General features: G+C 49.3%; 2 protein-coding genes, 2 long non-coding RNA genes and 5 other non-coding genes across 10 annotated transcripts in view; 1 reads left to right on the top strand and 8 right to left on the bottom strand.

Annotated features, from left to right (window-relative positions):
* Positions 1 to 5,955, bottom strand: part of SCARB1 (scavenger receptor class B member 1) — a 36,972-nt gene extending 31,017 nt beyond the window's left edge. The window contains exon 1 of one of the 2 annotated variants that reach the window (XM_027831742.3): positions 5,706 to 5,955. In XM_027831742.3, coding sequence (XP_027687543.2) covers positions 5,706 to 5,828 — 123 coding nt within the window. In that variant the 5' untranslated portion in view covers positions 5,829 to 5,955. The remainder of the gene's footprint in view (positions 1 to 5,705) is intronic. The other variant, XM_037878759.2, reaches the window with a different exon arrangement.
* Positions 5,956 to 13,336: 7,381 nt separating this feature from the next.
* On the bottom strand, positions 13,337 to 15,552 carry UBC (ubiquitin C). Its single transcript, XM_027831743.2, has 2 exons — positions 15,396 to 15,552; positions 13,337 to 14,553 (listed from the first exon to the last, which is right to left on the bottom strand). The coding sequence occupies exon 2, from the start codon at positions 14,548 to 14,550 to the stop codon at positions 13,405 to 13,407; it is 1,146 nt and encodes a 381-aa protein (XP_027687544.2). The 5' UTR covers positions 14,551 to 14,553; positions 15,396 to 15,552; the 3' UTR covers positions 13,337 to 13,404.
* A 3,107-nt stretch (positions 15,553 to 18,659) lies between these two features.
* On the bottom strand, positions 18,660 to 20,104 carry LOC119563773. Its single transcript, XR_005222373.1, has 2 exons — positions 19,986 to 20,104; positions 18,660 to 19,135 (listed from the first exon to the last, which is right to left on the bottom strand). It is a non-coding gene; the product is annotated as an uncharacterized LOC119563773 (long non-coding RNA).
* On the bottom strand, positions 19,169 to 19,240 carry TRNAA-UGC. Its single transcript has one exon. It is a non-coding gene; the product is annotated as a tRNA-Ala (tRNA).
* TRNAD-GUC lies at positions 19,931 to 20,002 on the bottom strand. The gene has a single exon. It is a non-coding gene; the product is annotated as a tRNA-Asp (tRNA).
* Positions 20,105 to 20,300: 196 nt separating the features above from the next.
* Positions 20,301 to 20,373, bottom strand: TRNAF-GAA. The gene has a single exon. It is a non-coding gene; the product is annotated as a tRNA-Phe (tRNA).
* Positions 20,374 to 23,056: 2,683 nt separating this feature from the next.
* LOC122463034 lies at positions 23,057 to 25,576 on the bottom strand. The gene is made up of 3 exons (XR_006285992.1): positions 25,438 to 25,576; positions 24,599 to 25,344; positions 23,057 to 23,596 (listed from the first exon to the last, which is right to left on the bottom strand). It is a non-coding gene; the product is annotated as an uncharacterized LOC122463034 (long non-coding RNA).
* TRNAD-GUC lies at positions 25,383 to 25,454 on the bottom strand. The gene has a single exon. It is a non-coding gene; the product is annotated as a tRNA-Asp (tRNA).
* A 1-nt stretch (position 25,577) lies between the features above and the next one.
* Positions 25,578 to 25,649, top strand: TRNAA-UGC. The gene has a single exon. It is a non-coding gene; the product is annotated as a tRNA-Ala (tRNA).
* The last annotated feature ends 300 nt before the right edge of the window (positions 25,650 to 25,949 follow it).

The raw sequence follows: 25,949 nt of genomic DNA, 5'->3' as shown, positions 1-25,949 counted from the left end.
TATCATGATGCAATCAAATATTTAGGTGACTGCCTACCGCAAGACCTTCTTGCTGGAATATTTGACAATATTTAACAGTGATCAAATAATAGGTGGTGACTGACATGTCACAGGCCCCCCCCCCATGAAGCTACACTGCTCAGGCTTCAGCCCCAGGTGGCAGGGCTCAGGGACCTGGGCTTCAGCCCCATGCACTGGGACTTCGATTTGCTACCCTGTGCCCCAGCAAGTCTAATGCTGGCCCTGCTCGAGGCCCACTAGGAGGATTTAGATTTCTACCAGCTACTCAAAAGCTTATAAAGCCTGGCAGCTGTAGCCCAGAAAACACACTGAACTTAAACAGTTTTGCTGCATGACGTTTGTTTGTTAGACAGTTGTCCAACTACATTGGCTGCAGAAGCAGTACAAGCTTGCTAAGTAAGCCAGTGTTTCATTCAAATCCAGGGTCCTTGTAATCATAGCGGCAGAGTGAAGTAGTAGGACCGATATCATGGAAATTAGGGGTCAGCCAGGAATCAGCCCTAAATTAAAATCTGCTAAGAATTAACATTTCTCATTAATATACAGGTGGTTATTTGACCCCCAAGCCACCTCCTTTACAATGTTATGACCGCTATGTCATAACGGTGCTCTCTGCATAGGCTGTACCCAGCTTTCATCCAATGATTCGAGTGTATCACCATGTCGAGTATTTGTATCGCCGACATTCACTAGATCAAGCCTCTTAACAAGACAAGTACTTACAGATGGACAAGTCATGTTTCTGTCCCTATGTCATCAAACACGCATGGTGTGGGGAGGACCACTGAGACAAAATAACTACAGTTGATGGCATCACACAAAGACGTTCCTAGATGTGGAAAATCTCTGGGGCAACCCAGCAGGCAGCACCTGATGGAGCCAGGGCGCACATCCTTTCGTGTATCAGAGTCTGACAGCTCAGAATGCTGGGGTGTCTTAGTCCGTCCTGCCAACATGTCAGAGGAGCATCCAACACAGCTTTAGAACAGAATGAGCGAAGGAAGGCCAGATCTCCGAGAGGCTGACATTTCGTACAAAGTAAATCACTAAGTCCTTGTAGCAAGTCTGAGACAGCTGCCACTCATGGTTGTCCCAATTCCAGTCACCCCACTACAATCATGCTGGTGCTCCATATGTTTTTATGGAATGTAGAACACTGCCTCAGTATAAACGTCCAGGGGCAAGTATAATTGACCGATTTATACTAAGGTTTACTCATGCTGGTATTCAGGGAAATAAGAAAGAGCCCAAGCTACCTGGAGGCAGTTAATCAGTAGCCCTAGTTATTGACGGCTGGTCTAAAAACATTTTAAAAGATTAAGACTTGCATATATTGAATCCTTTACTCTGTTATCACGGCAAACCTCAATCAGTTACACAAGTATAAATTTTGCAAATGGAATAAGAGGAAGGAGAAATAAGGTATTAAAATTAGATCATGCTAGTAAGAGGCAGAGGAATAGAGGAGGGGGAAGGTCTCCTCAATATCCAATTTCTTGCTATCCTTGCTACACATCTTGAAGTGTCAGCCAGTTCATCTCACTATCTCTTCCCTGGACCTTAGATACTCTTGATTCCCAAGTCAACATCACATGTTCAGGAATCCCATTTAGCATAAGAGAACCTCTTGCTGCCAGGCACCTGGTATTATAATCTTTGACCTGCTACATAACAAGCATATTAACTTCACTGGCATCCTAGGCAATGCATTAAATATGCTGTTAAGACGATCTTCGACCTCAGGAGCAAGCGGCAGCAGCCACCACTGCCACTGCCTAAGAAGCTCGCTCCACCTTGCCAGTTCAGGAAGTTCAACAAGCAACTTGCCATTGCTGAGCACTTCCTACTATTGAGAGCAGTCGCCCAGGACCCTAGTAGGGGGAAAGCCCAGGATGAGGCTTCAAATTTTTCACCAAACACCCCGTAAGGACAGCACCACATTACACAGATATTGTAACCAGGAGTCTGCTATCTAGGTACTTGTATTCAAGTCATGTGAGCGCCATACAGGCACCTACTCACCCACTCCAAACACATATGGCCTGAATGCTGAACTGCACCTCAAGGTTTGATTCGGCCAAAACTAAAGAAAGTGACTTGTCAGCATTTTACGGGAATAAAAATGCTCTGAAGTATAGCATGTCCTAAGGTTGGGATTTTAAAGGAGACTAAGGGACTCTGACAGCCATATTCCATCACTTTAAAGGGGATTTGGGTGCCCAACTCCCTGGCTCCTCTGAAATCCCAGGCTAAAAGGCGTTAGAATGTAACAAACTAGTGTCATAAAACAAGTATTTAAGTCTCTAGCTTGTACGGCTTCCTGATGACTCTAAATACTGTCACAATCTATGGCCACTTACAGCTTTATGTCTATCACAAAGCCACATGCCATGGCCACCACTGGAACTTGACAGCAACAGTAAAAGTACATCTCAGATCCCTCCTGCTCCAAGAGGGCAGGCCTCCTATCACTTGAGCTAAAGAAAATCTCCTTTAGCTCTGAGCAATATAGGGCCTATGTCAAGTGAGCAGCTCTGACTCTATCCAGATGAATGTAATGGAACACATGCTACCTAGTACAATCAATAAAGTTGATCTTTCGCCACAAGAATTATTGCGGGTCATCCAGGATGTTACTTGATGCTGAGGGCAAAACCTGCTAAAAGATGCCATTAATTATATTATATTAGTTAACCTCACAAGTTTAAACAAGTCCTATGCAGTCAGGAGGACATGCTCCCTTGTCAAAATGAAATTTAAAAACACCTAATGAAAAGTTGAGGAAACTTAAAATCACACTGCTTTGTTAGGGGAAAAAAAGTCACCCTCCAGTGATCTATTCTCAATGGCAGCATAACCACTTACGAAAGATGCTATATAAAAGTCTCTGAAGGATCCCAGACTGAGGAGGGATATGATAACAGATTTCAAGTACATAAAAGGCTGTTACAAGGAAGAGGGAGAACAGTTGTTCTTGTTAACCTCTGAGGATAGGACAAGCAGCAATGGGCTTAAACTGCAGCGAGAGATTTTTAAGTTGGACATTAGGAAAAACTTCCTAACTGTCAGGGTAGCTAAACACTGGAATAAATTGCCTAGGGAGGTTGTGAAATCTCCGTCATTGAAGGTTTTTAAGAGCAGGTTAGACAAACACTGGTCAGGGATGGTCTAGATAATATTTAGCCCTGCCTTGAGTGCAGGGGACTGGACTAGAAGACCTCTCAAGGTTCCTTCCAATCCTATGATTCTATGACCTTGTCTATACTAGATAAGTTTGAACCATTGCAGCTTCATCAGTGGTAGCACTAGAGTAAAGTAGGCACAAGGGTTTTTTGGGGTGTTTTTTTTTTTTTTAATTAAAACATCATCTTTCCCTGCTTAAAGAGGGTCTACACAGCACAGGGGGAAAAGATTCCAGCAGCCACCAATTAGAGCTAGCAGAATGTAGGTAAAGTATTGGCAGGAGACCTAGTCAGAAACTTAGTGATAAAACACAGCTAGCCTGCGAGCCGGGAAGCTCCGGAGTCTCTGCCCCAGGGCAGACTCATGGTTTGGCTGCTGCCCTCATGTCACAGGCCCTGAGAGCCCCAGCAGCTTTGGAGTGAAACTGGCATCTGCTGGCAGTGTCACTGTTGCAATAAACAATGTCATTCACTCCATAGCTGAAGGTTGGTCGGGTAGACCAAATTTTCGTTTGGAAACACCATTCCAGAATGTCTGGTTTTGTTGTAATTCAAAACAGAACCATATTTTGAAATGCCAAAGTTTCTCGTGAACTTGAAATCCTGATCACTGTTGCCAACAGGGGTAGAGGCAGGAAATTTCAGGGAAAAGGAATGTAGCAGCTTTTCACATAGCCCTAATTTGTTCAGGTTTGGGAGGTCTACTTATATTTCTTTTGTGCTAACCCTTCTGGTTGGAGGGGGGGGGGGAGGGGGAGATCTGGATTTATGCTGGAAATGGCCCAACTTGATCATCATACACATTGTAAGGAGAGTGATCACTTTAGATAAGTATTACCAGCAGGAGAGTGGGGTGGGTGGAGAGAAAACCTTTTGTAGTGGTAAACACCCATTTTTTCATGATTTGTATGTATAAGAACATCTTCTGTATTTTCCACAGTATGCATCTGATGAAGTGAGCTGTAGCTCACGAAAGCTTATGCTCAAATAAATTGGTTAGTCTCTAAGGTGCCACAAGTACTCCTTTTCTTTTTGCGAATACAGACTAACACGGCTGTTACTCTGAAACCTTCTGGTCTTCTATACCTACCTATCCCATGGACCAAATACTTCATTTTCATTAACAAATGCTGCCGTTATGTCACGAAGCAATTAGAATTAGTGTTGCTTGGGAAGGGAACAGAGACCTTAAAATATACTACAGCACAGGTAGGAGTTTGTTAGCACGAACCCCGAGCTTTCTACAGCATCCTTCACTTCAATAATGGTTAGCATTTTGAACACATAAGGGGCAATGCATGATTTATTACAATACTCAGTACAGCAATAGTTTACAGAAGTGTTACTATCTAGGACTTGGGGGTCCATTAGCATTGCTCACTATAGTACATCTTTAAGAGCTGAAAGTCAATCAGCCAAAGTTATCCATATCTGAAGCAGGACAGAAAAGCTTTTTGACAAAGTTTTTCACCTAACAGAGAAGTAGATCATGTTTCTGAAGCACTCCTAATTGGTTATGTTACCAATGCATTTTAGGGGGGCAGGAGGAAGCATGCAAGCAGAGAGCCCCACCACCCAGACATCACTCCTGTAATGCTGGATGGGAAGGAGGGCAAATTTTAACCACATGCACAAGGAGCAGAGAAAAAAAAAAAGATATTGTGGGGAAGTGTAAGAGCCTCACACCCCCACCCTGCTCATTCCCCCACCAAGCCATCCGCAGACCAAGGGGACAAAGGAGTGCTTCAGGTAACGAGCCACGGCTGACCAGAACCCCCCAGTCTGTCATTTGCGCATCTGAGCCCAACTCCTCACATGAGCATACATAAATACTTCATGTCAATAGTATTTGTCCCCTCACCTTGTTTACTCCTCACCAGAACTGACTCCTTTCTACCTTAGTATCCTCTATGGACCAGCTTTAATGCTTATTGATTTCAGGGGGGAGCTAGAGGGGCCAGCACCTGGCAGGGTCAATGCAGAAGAGTTGACTAACTAGAACAGAATTCACTGTTCCTGGGGCACTAGAGAGGACAGATGGGGTGTCGTGTCAATCAACCCTGGGCTAGCAGGGGGTAGTCTGCCCTTCGCCCCACATGGGGACATGTCATTACCCAGCCAGCTGCAGCCCACTTCTCCTGTCCTGTGTGCCCCCATCCCTTCTGGGTAGGAAAAGGGTTCCCCAGCCCTGCCAGGGGGATCAGGCTAGGTGACCTAGTGGGGTCCCTTCCCTTCCAGCCCGAGACTTCTAGGAGCCTCAGTGGAGGGAGATTTGAAACATCAGCCCGGTCAGCACCTCAGCACGCAGGCAGGCTGGAGCTCGCAGGGAGGCTGGAGCTCGAGCGAGCCCAGCAAGGCGGATCTGGAGGCGAGAGGGGCACGATGCAGATATTAGCGGGGCGGGACCTTTGATGGGGGAAGGCAAAGGGGTCGCCAGCCCGGCTGGCTCCAGCGCAGGACGCACCCGCCCCCCGCACGGCGAGCCCAGGGCGCGGGTATCACCTTGATGACCTGGTCCCGGACCACGTCGGGCAGGACGAAGAACAGGACGAGGCCGAAGAGGGCGAAGACCAGCCCGGTCAGCCCCAGCGCCAGGGGGACTCTGCGACCCGCGGGAGCGGCCATGGCGAGCGGAGAGGCGTCCCCGGCAGCGCAGCCACCGGCCGGGCCTCGCGGCCGCCTCCGCCGTTTTATTCCCTCCGCCCGGGCCGGGCCCGCCCCTCGGCCGGCTCTGCCCAGCGCTCGGCGGGAAGGGCCGCGCCCGCCCCCGGCCGCAGCGGCCTCTGGCTGGGGGGGGCCCGAGCGAGGCTGTTCCCCGCCCCGAGGACCAGGCGGCGGGGGCGGTTCTCTCAACAGCCCCCGTCACAGGAGCCGCCCTGGGGAGCGTTCTTCCAGAAACCCGCCCCCGCCACGATCCTGGGGAGCTTTTCTCCAACCCCCCACCCGCTCCCCCAGGATCTTGGGGAGCTGTTCTCCAATTCCTCCACCTTCCCCCCCCCCCAGCTCCCGGGGAGCGTCTCTCCAACACCCCCCGACCACACACACACACACCAAGATCCCGGGGAGCTGTTCTCCAACCCCCCCACCGCCCCTCCCCCCAGATCCCGGAGAGCTTCTCTCCAACCCCCCCACCCCCTCCCCCAGATCCCAGGGAGCTTCTCTCCAACGCCCTCCACCTCCTCCCCCAGGATCCTGGGGAGCTGTTCTCCAACCCCCCCACCTCCCCTCCCCCCAGATCCTGGGGAGCTTCTCTCCAATCCTCCCCCCCCACCAGATCCCAGGGAGCTTCTCTCCAACCCCCCCCCTCCCCCAGGATCCTGGGGAGCTGTTCTCCATTTCCCCCACCTTCCCTCCCCCCAGATCCTGGGGAGCTTTTCTCCAACCCCACCGCCACACACACACACCAAGATCCTGGGGAGCTTTTCTCCACCCCACCCCCCGCGAGATCCGGGGGAGCTACTCTCCAACCCACACACACACACACCCCAAGATCCTGGGGAGCTTTTCTCCAGCCCCCCCCACCTCCTCCCCCAGGATCCTGGGGAGCTTTTCTGCAACCTCCCCCCGCCAAGATCCCAGGGAGCTTCTCTCCAACCGCCCCCCCTCCAGATCCCGGGGAGCTTCTCTCCAACACACACCCCCCAGATCCTGGGGAGCTTTTCTCCAACTCCCCCACCCGCTCCCCCAGGATCTTGGGGAGCTGTTCTCCAGTTCCTCCACCTTCCCTCCCTCCCCCCCCAGCTCCCGGGGAGCTTCTCTCCAACCCCCCCCGCCCCCCGGCAGTTTTTCTCCAACTCCCCAACTAGGGTGGCCAATTTTGGTTGGACTATTCCTGGAGGTTTCATCACATGACAGTCTTTAATTAAAGATTAATCTTTAATTCCTGGAGACTCCAGGGTAATCATGGAGGGTTGGCAACCCTATCCCCACCATTCCCCCAGGATCCTGGGGAGTTTTTCTCCAGTCTCTCCCCGCCTCCTCCCTCAAGATCCTGAGGTGCTTTTCTCTAATCTTGCCCCTCCCAACCCCCAGGACAAATACGCTTCTGCGTTTTTTTTTTTCCCAGCAATCCACTCCAAGAGACCCATGAGAATCTGTGAAGTCTTGTATAAGGCACTGGGAGTTCTTGTAATTTTTCTCGCTTTGAGCGAGTCCTGGTTCGTGATGGGTAGGTGTCCAGGTCACACAACTTCCTTGTCATTTGGCACTAGCTGGCACTCACTCTCAGTAGAGAGGCCAGGAAGCAAATGGACCCTGGAGGCAAACTAAACTCCCATGCCAGAAGTGGTGCTGCCAGCACCAGGGGTGTAGCTGAGGCCCACTGGCAAGGCAGAATTGATGAGCTTGCACGAATGCTGTCCTTCCCGTATCCTAGGTTGTTTCTGTGAACAAAGAAAGGCATTGGGTCTCACAGCTGTCAAGCCCGCGGCTTGCTGTAGCACTGACATTCATATCATTGTTTTTTTTTAAAATCATAACATCACTAGTACCAGGCCTTATATTTCAAATCAGGGGTCTTAATAAGGTGACAAAAAGCAAGCAAAGGTAAGGACATCATTAAGGCCCTCAATTGTGCAAACAGACATGCTTAACAGTAAGCATGCAGCTTTTTCCATTCTGTACTGCAAACTTCTGAACTACTTTACTTGGCACATTCATAAGCGTTGGCAGCATGGAGGTCTACCACAGCTGCTAGTCCCACACTCAGCATGAGGCAAAGATGCAAAATTAGCTGAGGGGACAGGTCCTTATCCAAAAACCCACATCAGGGGATCCAGGTGATGCTTTTTGGTATTATATTGTATTTCTCAATGTGTAAGGTACATGATATCTGCAGGATTGCATGTACAATATTTAAAAATACATTAACACACTGCAGCAACTGGCTTGACACAATAAGGAACTCAATGAGCCTTCAAATCCAGGAAAATACAGAGCCTCAGTACCCACTTTAATATACACAGCAAATAACCTATGTAAATTGGCATTGGAGCCTGGCTTGAAGGTCACCAAACACAGTTGCTGAGTGTACCTCCCATGCTGTTCTAGTCCTTTTGAGCACAAGGACGTGAGCAGGCACTAGCTCGCCCCAGCCTAGGGCGGATCTACTGAACCCAGAACCCAACCAAGTTCAGGGGACAACAAAGACAATAATGGGAACAGACATGGGGGTCAAAGGGCCAAAACTAGGGAACCAGAAGGGGACACCAAGCGGAGAACCCCAGACAGCACCCATTGCTTCTCAAAGGCATTGAGAGAGCCAGAGGACACTGCCCAGAGGATCTCTGCCCTGATACATTAGCAGATAAAAGAACGAAAGACAGCCCCACAGCCGCAGGGCCCCCCCCTCTGCCAACCTCCTCTCCCTGGTGTTACAAAAGGCCACCTTGGCCATGGCCAGGAGGTGGTCCCGTGACTTCATGGGGCTTCGGATCAGGTGTGCGTAGATAAATAAGTACAGGGAAAAGTGCAGCCAGAACCTCAATAAGAGGTTCTGGAGGAGCTGGAAAAGGGGCTGCAGCCTGGCGCACTGAAGGTACGCAAGCGCCAGAGTCTCCCTCACGCCACAGAAGGGACAGGCTTCAGGGACAGAGGTGAACCGCGCCAAGTACATGCCCGTGCTCACAGCTCCATGTGGGAGCTGCCATCAGATATCCCCAGCAGACCACAGGACTGAGATGGAATATAAGCTGGCCCACTGGGGTTCCCCACACTCTGCTGCTGCTAAAAGGTCCCGCCCTTTGGTATCTAGGTGGGACACTAGGGTGGGGAAATGAGGTGTGTGCAACACAAGCGCATATTGTTCTAGTAGGAGAGAGGTAGTCCCATATGTCAAAATGCCACAGCTGGCCGAGTATCTGCCTATAAAGGGCCAAGCTGCACATTGGAAGTTCTGACCTAAATGTTCCTACTTAAGCCCATCTCCATTTTAATATATTTATTATCTGTTAGCATTGGGGAGAACAAGGTTTAAACTGTTCTTAGATAAATTTTAAATCCATCTGATAGCACTCCCTATTGTTAAGGTTGCCTGACACTTCCCATTAGAGAGGCCCTGTTTTCAGTTGCTTATAAGTTTGCCCAAACTTGAGCATTTAGGTTGACATTTTCCACACTGGGTGTCTGCCTCAGGATTGTATATATAATTACAGTCAAAACGGTTTAGCCGTTTCCAAGAACAAAGTCAGGAAAAAAATATATTGTTTTGGAACGTTACCAAAAAAATGCTAGTGACCCTTTCTTTGAGAAGCTCTAGCACATCTATGCTTTGGAGCAGGAACTTGATATATGATGAGGATGGCCTTTGGGTCAGAGATGTGCCTTTTGCTGTCCTTGGGAAATCCACCCAAATTCAATGAAGTGAGCTGTAGCTCATGAAAGCTTATGCTCAAATAAATTGGTTAGTCTCTAAGGTGCCACAAGTACTCCTTTTCATTTGAAAAATGTGTTTGCACACGCTCCGTAGAGCCTTCTGGGACAAGGAACCAGGGAGTGGCAAGACTGAACTTGGATGAGAAGCCCAGGGAAAGAGACCAGGATTGGGAATCAGCAGCGTGAGGGAAGATAGGGAAGGGAGAGACAGATGGAATGGGGATGACCAAAAATCAACTGTGTAATAATTACGGGCTCAATTTTGAAGTCTATACTGAGGCAAAACAACTATTGGTTGGTTCCAGCTGGAGTTTTACCTAATAAAGACCATAGAATTGGGTCCAGTTATGCAGAGCCCTGTATTCTAAATCAGCCAACCTAACAAAAGTCCAGTTCAGACTGTTCTAGAAAATTGTTTATGAAAGTCAGCAAAAGGTGAAGGCAAACTGGTTCAAAGTTAAACTATAAGTGATCTTTTTCAAGGCTCCTAGTGAAACCACATGCTGAGATGACAGTGAGCTGAAAGATTCTAGAAATGGGAGGAAATGCTTACAGCTGATATCACTGAAAAGTGTTTCAGAAGGTTAATGTTCACGGGATGAAGCTGAAGTCTCTTTGTGGCCATTCAAAGGAGCCAGGGGGCCAAAAGCTGAAAGCTTTACTGGGATAGCTGCCACCCCAGTCACCTGGAACCCACCATGATACCACTGGGCCTTCATCAGCCTGATCTTAAACAATGGTCTAACCTCCTGAGGCCAGAAAGGGGGGCTCAGACAACATCACCACCAGCTTTGGCTAAATCCAGGACGTGACACTTTGGGCTGGTGGACACTACAAAATTAAGTCAACAGACAGCCACTGCAGTAATTAAAGCAATGGTTCACTTCCACACTTGCTTCTTCTGTCAGGGGTGCACATCCTCACCACGTGCACTTCAACAGACTCAAGTGAGATATTGTGTGACACTGGCAGCTGGAGCCTGGGGCTGACCGCCTCAGCTGTACATGTAGGGTTCACAGCTGCCTCTGCCTCCCCCAAGCTGTCAGCCTAATTTCTGGCTAACAACTTGGGCTGTCAGCACCCAGGCAGGTCTCAAAGCTGCCAACCCAGCACCTGAGTGAGTTTGGGCTGTCAGCTTTGGAGGTCAAGGGAGGGCTCCAGCTGTCAGCCCCATTTGAGGCAGACAGCCAACAGGTGATTTAAGTAGCATAGTCTACACCCATACTGCACCATCCTAACTACATCAACATAAGCGCTGCGCCTCTCCTGGAGGTGGAGTTATGTCAGTGCAGCTGGCCACTTCAGTCATGTACTGTATTAAGGGCTTTTGCTCAATAATAAATGTTATGCTGTTTTGTGTTTAAATTCCAGTTATCACAAACCATGAGGAAAAATTAAACAATGAATCATTCACCATTTTCTAACATACTGAAAACAATTAAGAAGGCAAAAATATTAAGCTATGTAGTTGCTTAATTTATATATACAAAATGTTCCCTCCCAGAAAACAAAAACAGGTACCAAAAAAAAAAAAATCTAGTGTAAAGGCTCTATCTAGTTTCAAATCAGCATGTTCTAATATTTATATTAAGCAATGAGAATGCACCTCCCTTTAGAAAATAATTGAAATACAAATGGAAAAGTTTATTAAAATGGATTTAAATCAATCTATCCTGATTCTTAGTCTTTAAATAGTGCTTTATGTTCAAAGCACTGTAATACATTAGTTTATCATACAAGTAATCTGAATTACATGAGAGGTACTCTCAATTAGAAATCACTGCTTTGAAGTAGATTGGCACCCACGCCATGTGCTCCCCTAGGACAGGAGTTGGGAAAAAATATTTGAAATTACATAGTGACTTTATGTAGGCTGAACTCACCCAGAGGACCTGGCCTAACATTTTTCCAAAGTTTCCCACAAGAATTTTGTTCCCAGTGGCCAGAACCTTAGTTACACATTTATTCAAAATATACAATTCTCCAGCATCCTCCTAGCACACCATCAGCACTGTCTCAGAAGCTAATGTCACATGTTGAACTACCAATGCAGCTTCCCTGTCTCCTTGAAGGCCTCAGGAACTTTTGATTGCAGTCTGAACAGCAGGGCTTGACTCCTGCACAGACCAGGAACAGGAAACAGCATAGCCACCATAACCTCATTAAGCAACTGTGTATTTAATGTAATGCATTACTCTGCTCTACCAGTAGATTACACAAACAGAAGATAGGGTTCCATAACATTCACGATGTTCCATATAAATTTGTCCTACCAACAATCAAAGCATTTCAAGAAAGAGGCATTTGAGACTCCTGCTGTTTTTCCATCTCTAATTAGAAGAGCCCATCCACGCCGAGACAGATCACTTAGGACTAGGTTGGATCCCTCAGAATGTTTCTAATTACCACCAACTCCTTGAATTCCACTCTAGTTCCATGGGTTTTCAGCAGCAGCATTTCTAGCACTGTACTGGAGACAAAACTACTGCTCAATTTAATTCACTATTTCAAACCAGGGTGTTGCATTTCTGTATTAGAAATGCAGATGCATTGTCGAAATTTTAACATACTTCAAGTTCTCTTCAATTATTTGGCGGGGGGGAAGGTATCCAGCATCCTCATCTTTTATTGCTGTAAGGTTATTGCTAAATGTAGCAGCAAGATGTTTACACTAGACTTGAGGCCTTAGCTACAGTGTACTCTGTACCAGCGGTTTTCAAACTTCTCTTCTGGGGACCCAGTTAAAGAAAATTGTTGATGCCAGTGACCCAACAGAGCTGGGGATGAGGGTTTTGGGCTGTAGGAGGGGCTCAGGACTACAGGGTGGGGCTGAGAATAAGGGGTTCAGGATGTGGGAGTGGTCTCTGGGTTTGGTGGGGCTCAGGAGAGGATAAGGGCTCTGGGCTGGGAGGTTTGGGATGCAGGAGAGGCTCTGGGTTTGGGGGGGGCTCAGGCACAGACTTACCTCTGATAGCTCAGCAGTGCAGCCCGGGGTGCACTGTGGACCATGCCACACTCCAGAAGCGTCCAGCAGCAGGTCTGGCTCTAAGCAAGCAGCTCCACGTGACTCTCACCCACAGCCAGTGTGCCTGCCTGCCCGTCCCCCCAAGTTCCCATTAGCCCAAGTGTGGAGCCAGTGCTCAGGGTGGGGACAGCACACACAGCCCTGCGGCCCCCCCCGCCTAAAGGCTGGACTGCTGCTGGCTGCTTCCGGGGCACAGTGCAGTGTCAGAAAAGGTAGGCACTAGCCTGCCCTAGCTGCGAAACACCAAGACTTTTAATGCCCAGGTTGGCAGTGCTGACCAGAGCAAAGCGACCCAGCACCTTACATGTCGCAACCCATGGATTGCAACACACTGCTCTATACAATATGTGCCCAACTTGTTACAGCTATTAAAATGAATTCCTTCCCAGCATGCTGTAGGGGTCAGGTGAGACCACCTTACCCAATTTTAACTAGGTTTATTTTTTTTTAAAAAAGACACAGACAAGCTGTTTTATTCTTCAATAGCAACCTTTAAAGGTTAGTCAGACTCTAGTAACTGATAAAGCTCAGCCACAAGAACCTAGATTCCAGACATCTCAGAAGTACCTTATGACTCAGTGGTCCATTTTACCACCTTTATCAACAGCGGACATGCTTTTACAGTTGGAATAATTGAATAAAATTTACCAGCTGTGTCATTATATAATTCTAGGTCACTGAATCAAGTCTGACTAAATGAGTGCACCTTTACATTAGAAAGGGACAGACAAAGAACTTGTGAATGCAAGCTTTATTGGAACAAGGTGCAGTGAAATTTTTATTCAGATGCTAGCAGGAGCAAGTTCAGTTACCGCCCCTTAAACGCAGGACCAAGTGCAGGGTGGATTCTTTCTGGATATTGTAGTCAGACAGGGTGCGCCCATCTTCCAGCTGCTTTCCAGCAAAGATCAACCTCTGCTGATCTGGAGGAATGCCTTCTTTGTCCTGGATTTTGGCCTTGACATTCTCAATGGTGTCACTGGGCTCCACCTCTAGGGTGATGGTTTTGCCAGTCAAGGTTTTCACAAAGATCTGCATACCACCTCTCAGGCGCAGGACCAAGTGCAGGGTGGATTCTTTCTGGATGTTGTAGTCGGACAGGGTGCGCCCATCTTCCAACTGCTTTCCGGCAAAGATCAACCTCTGCTGATCTGGAGGAATGCCTTCTTTGTCTTGGATTTTGGCCTTGACATTCTCAATGGTGTCACTGGGCTCCACCTCTAGGGTGATGGTTTTGCCCGTCAAGGTTTTCACAAAGATCTGCATACCACCTCTCAGGCGCAGGACCAAGTGCAGGGTGGATTCTTTCTGGATGTTGTAGTCGGACAGGGTGCGCCCATCTTCCAGCTGCTTTCCGGCAAAGATCAACCTCTGCTGATCTGGAGGAATGCCTTCTTTGTCTTGGATTTTGGCCTTGACATTCTCAATGGTGTCACTGGGCTCCACTTCTAGGGTGATGGTTTTGCCAGTCAAGGTTTTCACAAAGATCTGCATACCACCTCTCAGGCGCAGGACCAAGTGCAGGGTGGATTCTTTCTGGATGTTGTAGTCGGACAGGGTGCGCCCATCTTCCAGCTGCTTTCCGGCAAAGATCAACCTCTGCTGATCTGGAGGAATGCCTTCTTTGTCTTGGATTTTGGCCTTGACATTCTCAATGGTGTCACTGGGCTCCACCTCTAGGGTGATGGTTTTGCCAGTCAAGGTTTTCACAAAGATCTGCATACCACCTCTCAGGCGCAGGACCAAGTGCAGGGTGGATTCTTTCTGGATGTTGTAGTCGGACAGGGTGCGCCCATCTTCCAGCTGCTTTCCGGCAAAGATCAACCTCTGCTGATCTGGAGGAATGCCTTCTTTGTCTTGGATTTTGGCCTTGACATTCTCAATGGTGTCACTGGGCTCCACTTCTAGGGTGATGGTTTTGCCCGTCAAGGTTTTCACAAAGATCTGCATTTTCTGTACAAAAATAGAAGTTATGAAGTATATAAGCCTTTTCGTACTCCAAAGTACTAACGTTACATCACAAGAAATCAGAAAAGTATGGATTTACCCTTTCGCTGAATCATCAAGCAGCGTAGAGAGCTTTTGACACCAGTACACACCTTGTGTCCTCCCCCCCACCCCCCATGTAGGCTACTTCCACCTCCAAAGCTCACTCCAGGGCCCACTCCCGTGAGTTGTGTCACACTGAGATAACACCAGTACCCCAGGGCCACTACGTCAGCACGACTGGCCAGCCGCGCCCAATGCAATGGGCCAGTCCGTGCCAAACACCCGCGCCGGCAGGTCCGCTCAGGCGGGCCCAGGAGCCGGTCCCTAACCCCGCCCCCCGGCAGGCGGGCGTCAGAGGCAGGGGGCAGCCCGCGGCCATGCAGGGGCGGGGCCTCCCGCGCGCCCAGACCGCCATTTTAGCGCCGGCCCGACTCTAGTCCCCCCTTCAACCAGAGAACCGCCATTCGCCCGTCCTAGCGCAGCGAGCCGGTTCCCTCAGGCCGCGATCCGTAGGTCCCCCCCGCTCCGCTGCGGCACAGCCGCCTCCCTACACGCCGGTGAGCGCAGAGAGCTGCCTCCGCGCCCCGCCCGCTCCCCGCAGCTCATCGCCAGGCGCCTCACGATCGACACTAACCCCTCCCCCCACAATATCCGCGACAGCCCGGTCCATTTACCCCCCCCCGCCGCCCTCCGTAAACGTAGCCACCGGGCTGGGCTCTCCGCACAGCTTCGGACCCTCTTTTCCCTCAGGTCGGACTCGCCCCCCACGGAAGCCCAACAGCTAGCCAGGCCCGTTCCCCACTCACCGCAGGGACGGCGTTCCAGGCAGACAACAAAAAAACAGTCACTGAGGGGTCACGGAGATGTAACTGCGTAACGACGCTGGCGCGGTCCTTATATAGTCTCTTCCGCCCCTAGCTGAGATCCCTCCGCCGGGGACTATCTCGTCTCACTGCATATTGGCGCGTGCACCCAGCATGGGGGCGGGGCGAGTTCCGGTCGGCAGTGTGGAGGAATCAGCCGGCCGCTCAGTGTGTGATATGACCTGATGATGGCAAGGGCCAAGGAACGGAAGATGGAGCGTGGAGTAAAACCCGGACTGGAGTTTCGCCTGCCTAGAATGGGGTCTCACCTCAGCCTGGTTCCCTGAGCAGGGAATAGACCTGGGGGACACGTCCCTTCGTGTGATTGTGATAGGGTGACCAGACATCAAATGTGAAAAATCGGAATGGGGGTGGGGGGTAACAGGAGCCTATATAAGAAAAAGACCCAAAAATCGGGACTGTCCCTATGAAATCGGGACATCTGGTCACCCTAGATTGTGAGTTGGGGCTGTGTGTCTCATTGTGTCAGCTGTGTGTTTTCTTCTGTGTGTATGGTTCATTGCAAATCTCTACATGAAAATTAATGTGGAAAAAAGGGCAGAAAAAATAAAATAAAATAAACCTGAAGCATCGTGCATTCTAGTTTCATCTGATAATACTTCTATTCTTTTTCCTCTGGGATCCAGACCCTGAGGTCAAAGGGGGCCTGAAACACAAAGCAGAGTAGGAGCAGCAGAATGGCAGATGGTGACTGACATGTAGGGAGGAAGATCAAAGCCTTGGAAATGTGAGGAAGACAAGGTGGAAGAATGGTTTCAGAATGGTAGCCGTATTAATCTGTATTAGCAAAAACAATGAGGAGTCCTTGTGGCACTTTAGAGACTTATACATTTATTTGGGCATAAGCTTTCATGGGCTAGAACCCACTTCATCAGATGCATGGAGTGGACAATACAGTAGCAGGTATATTTATACATAGTACATGAAGAGATGGGAGTTACCTTACCAGGTGGGGGGGTCAGTCTAACAAGACAATTCAATTAACAGTAGAATACCACGGGAGAAAAAATCACATTTGTAGTGGTAATGAGGGTGGCGCATTTCAAACAGTTGACGAGAAGGTGTGAGTAACAGTGAGGGGAAATTAGTATGATAAAATTAGGTTTTGTAATGACTCATCCACAGAAGAGTTTGTCTGGAGTTCCCCAAAGTGAGCCTTGTGAGCCATTCAGTCAAAGTGTCCAGCGCTGCAACAAGGCCATAACAAAATAGGCTTTGTTTGCGTGATTCATTCAGACGGTATTTAGTTCATTCCACCTACAAAATCCTTCCTTTGTATGTATCCAAAAGATACAGCTGCCTAAGCGTTCACACACAGAACAAGGAGTGCTGAAAACCAATTGAAAAAGAGCTGAAACCCAGCAACAGCTACCTGATTGGGTCAGACATGACACCCATAGAATTTACAGAAGGAGGGGGCGGGGTTTCTCTTTGAGGATTTATTTCAGCCTGTAAGTGGGTTGTAAGCTCCTTCTGTATTAACATTTACTCAATAATATAATAATAGGTTTAAAAAAAAACAGTCCAAACATTGAGTTGGCTTAGTTGAAGCAAAGGTCCCTTAGTTTCTGATCAAAGTAGGGTTGGAATTGTAGGGAAGAGGTTGCATTGTGTGCATTTTTAATTATAGAAAAATAAAAGACTTGAACAGAAGCTCAGCTGTAGAAGGTGAATCACCCTAGTCTGAAAACAGGCAGGGATGTTAGGCTTATTCTGCGAGTTATCGGCTGTGCATTTTGGCAGGACTGATTTGAAAATGATCAAATCTAAAAACTGAAGAACAACCCATTTTGCTACAAGATGGAGTTTCACAGCATGATTAGATAGACATGGATACCTGCCTAATTTTCATGCCCTATGTGCCATCTATCTACATTGTGGTGTAGGGTCTAGTGCAGGGGTGGGCAAACTTTTTGGCCTGAGGGCCACATCAGGGAATAGAAATTGTGTGGCGGATCATGAATGCTCACAAAATTGGGGTGGAGGCCCGGGGGGTGGGGTGAGGGCGCTGGTTGGCAGTGCAAACTCTGGGGTGGGGCTGGGGATGAGGAGTTTGGGGTGTAGGAGGGTGCTCTGGGCTGGGACTGAGGGGTTTGGAGCAGGGCCGGCTCTCGTTTTTTTGCCGCCCCAAGCAAAAAAAAAAAAACAAAAAACCCTCCAAGAGCGCAACTGCCAAAGCAAAGAAAAAAACAGAAAAGAAAAAGAACCTCCAAGCGTGCAACTGCCGAAGCAAAAAACAACAAAAAAACCCATCCAGAATGCCGCTCCTGGAATTGTGCCAGCCCAAGCACATGCTTGGTTTGCTGGTGCCTGGAGCTGGTCCTGGTTTGGAGGGTGGGAGGGGGATCAGGGCTGGGGCAGGGGTGGGGGAAGGGGTTCAGGTTCTGGCTGGGGATGCGGGCTCTGGGGTGGGGCTGGGGTTGAGAGTTTTGGGGTGCAGGAGGGTACTCTGTCCTGGGATCGAGGGGTTTGGAGAGCGGGAGGAGGATGGGGGCTGGGGCAGGGGGTTGGGGTGTGGGGAGAGGCTCAGGGGTGCAGGCTCTGACTGGCGCTTACCCTTAAGTGGCTCCTGGAAGCAGTGGCATGTCCCTTCGTCAGCTCCTACGTGTGGAGCGGCCCCTGACTCCGCTAGCGCCAGAGCAGGGCCATGCGACTGCTTCCGGGAGCCGTGTGGTGTGGCCCCTGACCCAGTGCCCTGGCTGGAGTGCCAGAGCGGCCCCCAACCCGGCGCCCCGGCTGCAGCACCGGAGCGGGGTCGAGCCATATGGTGCAGCCCCTCACCTGACGCCCCCGCTGGAGCGCCGGAGCAGGGTAAGCCCCAGACCCTGCTCCCCAGTGGGAGCTTGTGGGCCAGCTTAAAACGGCTCCGGCCCGCAGTTTGCCCACCCCTGGCCTAGTGCCTGGCACTATGGGTGAATTTCCCCCTGAAGGCTGACTCCTGCACTTAGATCTATGGGGTGCCCCACTGGTGCAGAGGCTTGTGCGAGAGGCTCAGATTGCAGGCCTGAGACCTTAAACCCTGATTCAGAAAAGCACTTAAATGTGTACTTTGGGATGCTTTCCTGAGTTGGTACTAAGATTGTAAACCATTTACCGCAGGAAACTTGTCTTCAGGCTTGTCTGTAAAGCACTTTTAGTTCAATACAATAATGAAGAATAACAATAAATAGCACATAAGACCTATTCTTACCATGTTGCTAGAAACATCATTTTATTGCTTTTTCAGTTTAGATATTCATGCTGGTCTGGAGCACCAAAAAGAGTAGCAAAGAGTCCTGCGGCACCTTATCGACTAACGGACGTACGGGAGCATAAGCTTTTGTGGGCGACTACCCGCTTCGTTGGATGCACGTGGACGGCGAACGTAGGCTTCCAGACCACCGCAGAATTGTATCATGTTGGGGGGGGGTGGCGGGGCAGAAAGAGAGTCCCCGAGACAGGACAGACTCTTCTGCCGGGCTGAGCGTGTCGCTGGAGAGCGACGATATTGCTGGGTGAGTTAGGGGTGGCCCCATGAGGCAGGTAGGATTTTAGACCGCTTGCAGTCCTTTTTCCTCTGTAGAGAGGGGAAGGGGTGCCATGTAGACCCCCTGTCTGATCTTTGTATGGCGTCTCCAGGTTGGAGAGCTCGTTTGAGATGTTGTCCCCTTTGCCACGGGCTGCTGGTACAAAATGAAGGTGGGTGAGGAAAACGTTGGAGATGCCGGGGATTGAACCCGGGGCCTCATACATGCAAAGCATGCGCTCTACCACTGAGCTACATCCCCTGCCTGGCGGGTGGCTGCTCAGAGACGGGGATAGACTCTCGCCCGGGGACGATGGTTTCACCAGGCCAGGACGAATCCTTTCCGCGCTGCAAACACCTGCCGCCCGCGCGCCCGCGCGCCCCAAATGCCTCGCCGCTCCGCTCGTTCCTTCAACGGCCCCGCTCTCCACGCCACAGAAAAGGGCGCGCGGAGGGGGGGGGCGGGGCTACGATGCAGGGCGCAGACCGACCCGCAGTGCCCCCGGGGGGGCGTGCAATGGGGCTGCGCTGCCCCTGTGTGGGGCGCATTGAAATAAATCCACCGAGAGCAGGAGGGGCCGGGGGATCGAGAGTAATGGGCGGGCACGGCGGCGCGCAGCAGCCCCGGGGGGGAGGGGAGGGGGGGGCGAGGCTCGGAGCGGGCGGGCAGTACGGAGCTCGAGGCAGCCCGTCGAGGCACCGGCAGCAGCCGGGACGAGGCGGCCCGCCCCGCGGCAGCGCTTGGGGGGGGTCTGTGGCGTTTTGCGAGACAGGCGCGCGGCTCAAGGCCGCGTGGGTCCGTTGTGCGGCTGCCGACGGAGGCGGGCTGAGCCCCCCCCCCCCCATTCGCCAGACGTCAGCAGTGGGGGGGGGCTTGCTCTTGCCCGGCTCTTCCCCCCCCACAGAGTGCCAAAGGCTCGCGCAGCGCGGGAATATCAAAAGGTAGAACAGCCTCCCCGTCGGGGAATCGAACCCCGGTCTCCCGCGTGACAGGCGGGGATACTTACCACTATACTAACGAGGAGAAGCTGAGAGGGGTTGTCCCAAAGCGGGTACTCGAAGCCCCCACTTCCGGAAGCCCCCAGGTGCGGCTTGGGCAGCCCTGTTTGCTGCCGGAGGTTCGTTAGGCAACAGGCTCACACAGCTGCAGCCCAGCCAGTACCGCCACAAAAGCAACAATCACCCCCGCTCCCCCCAAAACGCCCTGTTGGGGTTAGCTCCCAGGGGGCTACGCAGTTCCAGCGAGCCCCCTCTCCCCGCTTGGCAACCTGCCTGGGCGGCCCTTACCCCCCACCCTTCCTCCTCAAAAGGGGAAAACTATCTGCCGAAACCCGGGATCGAACCAGGGACCTTTAGATCTTCAGTCTAACGCTCTCCCAACTGAGCTATTTCGGCAGGTAAGGAGAATTGTGGCTGAATGTGAACACCACCCTGCTGCAGAGAAGCAGTTCATAATGCATAGCAGGATTTTTTGGTTTGTTTCTCATATTTTGTAGGGTCAACCACCCGCCTCACTCCAGCAGCAACTCCAATCTCATTCTTGAAACCCATTTTTAAGTGCTCTTTCCTTTATACAGTAAAAAAGCAAGTAAGATGCCAGGTGTGAAGGACAGGGCCAATATTAATTCAATAATAATAATTATTAATAATTAAAGGCAGCTTACATCGACTTAACTATGGAAGTCTAATTAGGCCTGGTCTACACTACGGAGCTAAATCAACCTAAGTTACGCAACTCCATCTACGTGAATTACATAACTGGAGTCGACATACCTTAGGACGACTAATTGTGGTGTCTACACCACGCTGGATCAATGGGAGAAACTCTCCCGTCGACTTACCTTATGCTTCTCGTTCTTGTGGATTCCTGGAGTCAACGGGAGAGTGATCTGCGGTCTTCAAGAGACCCACTAAATCGACCCCCTGAAGGATCGATCGCCGCAGCATCGATCCACAGTAAGTGTAGACATACACTTCGCTCCTCCCGATGTAACTGCCCAGCTACGCCAATTTAATAACTCCAACTCCATCTCCATGAGTGGTGTAGAGGCAAGCTCAGTGTAGTTAGGACAATGCAGTGTCAAAGTGTAGACACTGTGTTGCTTATGTCGACTGTTACTAGCTTTCAGGAGCCTTCCCACAATGCCCTACACTGACAGTACAATTGATACAAGTGCACCTGGTGAGGACGCACACTGCTGACACAAGGAGCAAAATGTAGACATGCACAAGTGATGTAATTACTGCATGGCACCTGTATGCCAAAATAAGTTATGTTGACTATTTTTGTAGTTTAGACAAGCCCTTGGTCTTTTCAGCATTAGGGTCTCATGTTGCAGACCTTGTTTAACATTAATGATTGTTGTTCTCTGGGGAACTTTGTTCAAAGAAGCTAGTACTTCATCTTCATAAATAATGACCTCACCTTGTAACTTCAGGGTGATGTTTAATAGTCAGCAGAGGTTGGCATTTTAATGAGGAACCCAATGTTCCATGTTCTGCTTGTTCTAATTATTGCCACTAATGAGACGGTTACACAAGGCATAGGTAATCAGATGACAAACAATATATTAACTGATGAAATATTATAGCATGCGTTGGGCCAGAGATTGTATATTTATGGATGATGAGCCAATTTTATTACATCCTCCTGCTTTGACATGTTCATACATTTGCTAAATAATGTTATTTCATGAAAGCTTACGCTCAGATAAATTGGTTAGTCTCTAAGGTGCCACAAGTCCTCCTTTTCTTTTTGCAGATACGGACTAACACGGCTGCTACTCTGAAACCTGTTGTTGTGGATGAAATTCTTGTTTTCTGTCCAAAGGAGTATTTTGTGTATATACAGAGGAGTAATTGTTTAAAGTTATTATTAATAATAAATAATAATTAGGCTGGACGTGAACATGGACCTGTACTGTGGGTTAGCTGTGCCATTCAATAAATCCAGACTCATAGAGAAAGACTAGATCACTTAAGATACTTTTGCAATAGAGAACAAAGGGCCTGATACCGTACATTCTCATGCAGAGAGTGCCTACGGTTTTTAATAGATGTTCCTAACATGAATGGCCTGCAGGATTGAATGTAGCTAGTGGTGTAGTGGTATAGCTGAAACAAGTGGGTGTTCAGGAGTTTTTGAAGGACAGGAGCAAACTCATCTTCAAAGAGTTTGGTCATGTTCAACTTGTCTGAGCATGAAAAGTGTGTTTTTTACACTTAATGGAAGCATCCAGTTATTGTACGTGTGTGTTCAAATAACTGAAAAATGCTTTCGGTTTAACACTTGAAGCATAGCACATGCATAAGCTTCAGTGAGGCCTGCAGCTCTGTTATATTTTTAAACAAAAATCGTTAAGAAATAAGGAAGCTGTGAACAAGAGGAAACAGAGCTGGTTAGCATAGTTTTCCTTGCCAATTTTAGCACTTGCTGAATGCAGGTTACTGTGTATATGATTTGCATCCTTGCAACCCTGCCCATGTCCCTCTTGCACAGGTACCTGAATCCTCCTACTCTTAAAATAGCACCCAAAAAGGCCCTCAATGTTTTTCTGATGCTTGCAGCTTCCAGTGTTTCATGTGTTCTAGCCTGAGCCCTAGAATGTGAAAATTTGCTTTGATTCTGAGAGGTACTGGGCACAGGCAACTCCCACTGACATCAGCAGACCCCTCCTGCTCCCATTTAAGTCAATGGCAAAACTCCCAGACTTTCTCCAATTTGAACCAGGTCAGGCCTAAACAGTGGTGCAGGTGTTCAGCCCCAATCAGGATCTTGCAATCCTCTTACCCTCGTCAACTGTGCCGGGCTGCCCAGAGGATTCAGGGGGCCTGGGGCAAAGCAATTTCGGGTGCCCTTTAATTAATTAATTACGCGCCTTTTTAATGTTTACTCACCCGGCGACGCTCCGGGTCTTCGGCGGCGGGTCCTTCACTCACTCCGGGTGTGTTCGGCTGCACTGAAGGACCCTCCGCCGAAGTGCCGCTGAAAACGTGGAGCACAGCCCTGTCAGTAAAAGCGCCACCGGGTGACACCTTTTTTGTGATCGCTCCCCCTGTTTGCTTCCCCTGGCTACTCCACTGGCCCTTCCGTCAAAAAAAGTTGCAAGACTATAGAAAACTGTATTCTCATGGGGGCCCCGGCGGGGCCCGGGGCAAATTGCCCCACTTGCCCCGCCCCCCCCCCGCCGGCCCTGCAAAGGTGTGTTTATTTAGCCACATACAGAAAAATACTCTGTTGCTTTTCTTTTCTGAACAATGAACAGCCATGTTAATCTGGCGCTGGTAGTGAGAGACTAAATACACAACAATGAGGAAACGCAGTTAGGATTTCCAAGGCAACCTTGGGCCCACTCTCCACATATGTATCATGGCCCAAAACCTGACCCCTTCACTGCTTTTCTTCCCATGCATGTATCCTACTAACAAAAGGTGTAGCTAATTGTTTGACGACATTCGGGTTCATGCTGAAAAACGTTCAAGAGACCAAATATCCAAATTTAGCCAAAGCAATCCACTATGAAAAGGAGACATACATACCCTCCTTCCGGGAAGCAATTCTTGTCTCGCAGCATGTTCCCCTTACACAGAAGGTCTGTTTCAAAGATATGTGTTTCATCTAGTAGAATTTATAGGGTGATGTTATAAGTTACAAAACTCTTTACACCAACCAATTTGTAATACTTCCTTAACTTATTGTATTGTTCTGATTTTCTTATCTCATCTCTGTTTTGGACACTACGTTCCAAACCAGTTGGGGGGAGAGGAACAGCCCGACCTCCGCTAGGAATCACCATTTGTGTATCTTGGCTTAACTGGCTTCCTATTTTCAAATGCCAATGCTGACTTCAGCTTTGCAAAGTGTTGTGGGATATTTGACATAGGTAAACAGAATTGTGGGGAGAGTATACACACACACACACTACAGTGCACACAGAACTAGTGTGGTGGTTCCCTTGTCCCCGGGGATTAAGCAGGGTTGGTCTGCCGCAGACAGTGCATCCTTACAGTGCTCCAAAACTGTGAACTTTTACAAGATTTTAATCAGTCAGAGAGCAGAGCAGCCATCCCCCTCTGACATTGTGGGGTGCAATCCAGACCAGTGAGGGGTTGTGTCACCATTGCCCTGCCATCTGGGCTGCCTCACAATGCTTTGCTGCTGTAGCTCCCACCTGGGCCAATCACAAACAGCATGCAGGTCACACCCTGAGTGTCTGTGTATAGCCACAGCCCTGGTCTAGCCACTCTGACTCCAGCAGCCTGTCCCACCAACCAGGCTGTCTTGCAACAGCCTTGGTTACTATTTGTGAGGTGACCCCAAAACACTCCCAGTCTCGAAGTTTCCCCAAAACACATGTGTTCTGCACTTTCCATCCCTCTCCTGGGCAGTCCAGATATATTAGGTCCATTGCCCCTCTAAGGGGATCAACATACACCAGTGTGCCACCCTAAATGGAATTACCCACATAGTTCACAGTTTTGATGAAAGAACAAAACAGGCTTATTTAACTACCAGGAGACAGGTTTTAAGTGACTACAAATATAAGGCGTTAAAGTCAGAAATGGTTACATGAGAAATAAAATGTTACAAGCTAGACTTGGTTCAAGATAAAATTCTTACCACATGCTTCCAGCATCAGGGCTGACCAAATTTCAGATCAGGATCTTGCCCAAAGTCCAATAGCTGCTTCTTTTGTCTTCTTAGGTGAAATGGAAAGAGATGGATAGGAAGGGATTAACTTGGGGTGGTTTTGCCCCTCACTTTTATAGTTAAGTCATGCTTTGAAATGCATTTTCCTGAGGGCTACCCACGGAGAAAGTTCATTTCCATTGGGAGGTTGGAATCAAGGGGTCTGGTGGTGAAAGAGGTTCCGTGCTGTTGTTTGCTAAGAGGCAGATCTGTTTGGTCCTGCCCCGTTCCTTGCCAAAGAATGGCCACTTGAGAGGTAATTGTCCATCAGCTTTGATGACACCTGGCTAATGTTGTCAGCTTGTTCTTTGTCTTTCAGAAACAGGTTTACCCACTCCCCGGACCTGTCTGGTACACACGCGTCAGTCACAATTTCAGCTTATGTTCGTAACTCTACATATAATGTCGCAACACACATTTCATCATGACATTATTGACCATTGAGTTATTAGTTTTCAAACGATACCTCACAAGGCATATTTTGTAAAAAGATTATTACAATAGCATGTGGGGTGTGAATAGAGAAGTGCATTCTGCCCCCCCCCCCAGTTTATTACTCCATTAACTTCAAAGCAGGTTGCTTGGCCCAAGATGGTTTCTGTGCTAGGACTGGCTTGTATCAATGCTGATAGGTTTCATGAAGGGTTTGTCCTCCCCATCCTCAAAGCCAAAATTCCCTTTGAAACAAGAGGAAGGAAACAAAAAACATTGCAGCCTCCCCGTCGGGGAATCGAACCCCGGTCTCCCGCGTGACAGGCGGGGATACTTACCACTATACTAACGAGGATACACTTGAAAAATTCTTCCCCACAAGCTGTGATATACTGGAACCTGCTTACTACAGCTTGTGCCCAATGAGAGCAGCCGGGTGCATCCATGTAGCTCCTGCTTACAAAGTTGTTACCAGGAAGGGGATGTAGCTCAGTGGTAGAGCGCATGCTTTGCATGTATGAGGCCCCGGGTTCAATCCCCGGCATCTCCACATTTTGGGAGCTGGGCTCGTCTGTGGAAGGCAGAAGCAGAATTTTGCCCACTCGCTCTGCCGGCAATGCGCGTGAGGAGCTGATGCAATCTCATTGCAACAAGGGTGGACACCTGGGTGCAGGCCCCCAGGGCCCTAAAAAAAAATCCATCCCCCCCCACCCCCCGCTTAGTGCTGCTTCGTATCACTCCCGCAGTAATGTTTTAAATCAATGTCCTGTATTCGTCCTGCAAAAGAGACACTCCCCTAGGGTTCAGAGTAGCAGCCATGTTAGTCTGTATCCGCAAAAAGAAAAGGAGG

Source organism: Chelonia mydas, chromosome 15 (assembly GCF_015237465.2).
Source record: "Chelonia mydas isolate rCheMyd1 chromosome 15, rCheMyd1.pri.v2, whole genome shotgun sequence".
NCBI classification, from domain to species: Eukaryota; Metazoa; Chordata; order Testudines; family Cheloniidae; genus Chelonia; species Chelonia mydas.
Note: the sequence above shows the minus strand (reverse complement) of the source record. Positions and strands in the feature narration are given on the sequence as shown.

Bases quoted from the DNA above. Each gene is read 5' to 3' on its own strand.
- UBC (XM_027831743.2), bottom strand. From the start codon at position 14,550: ATGCAGATCTTTGTGAAAACCTTGACGGGCAAAACCATCACCCTAGAA.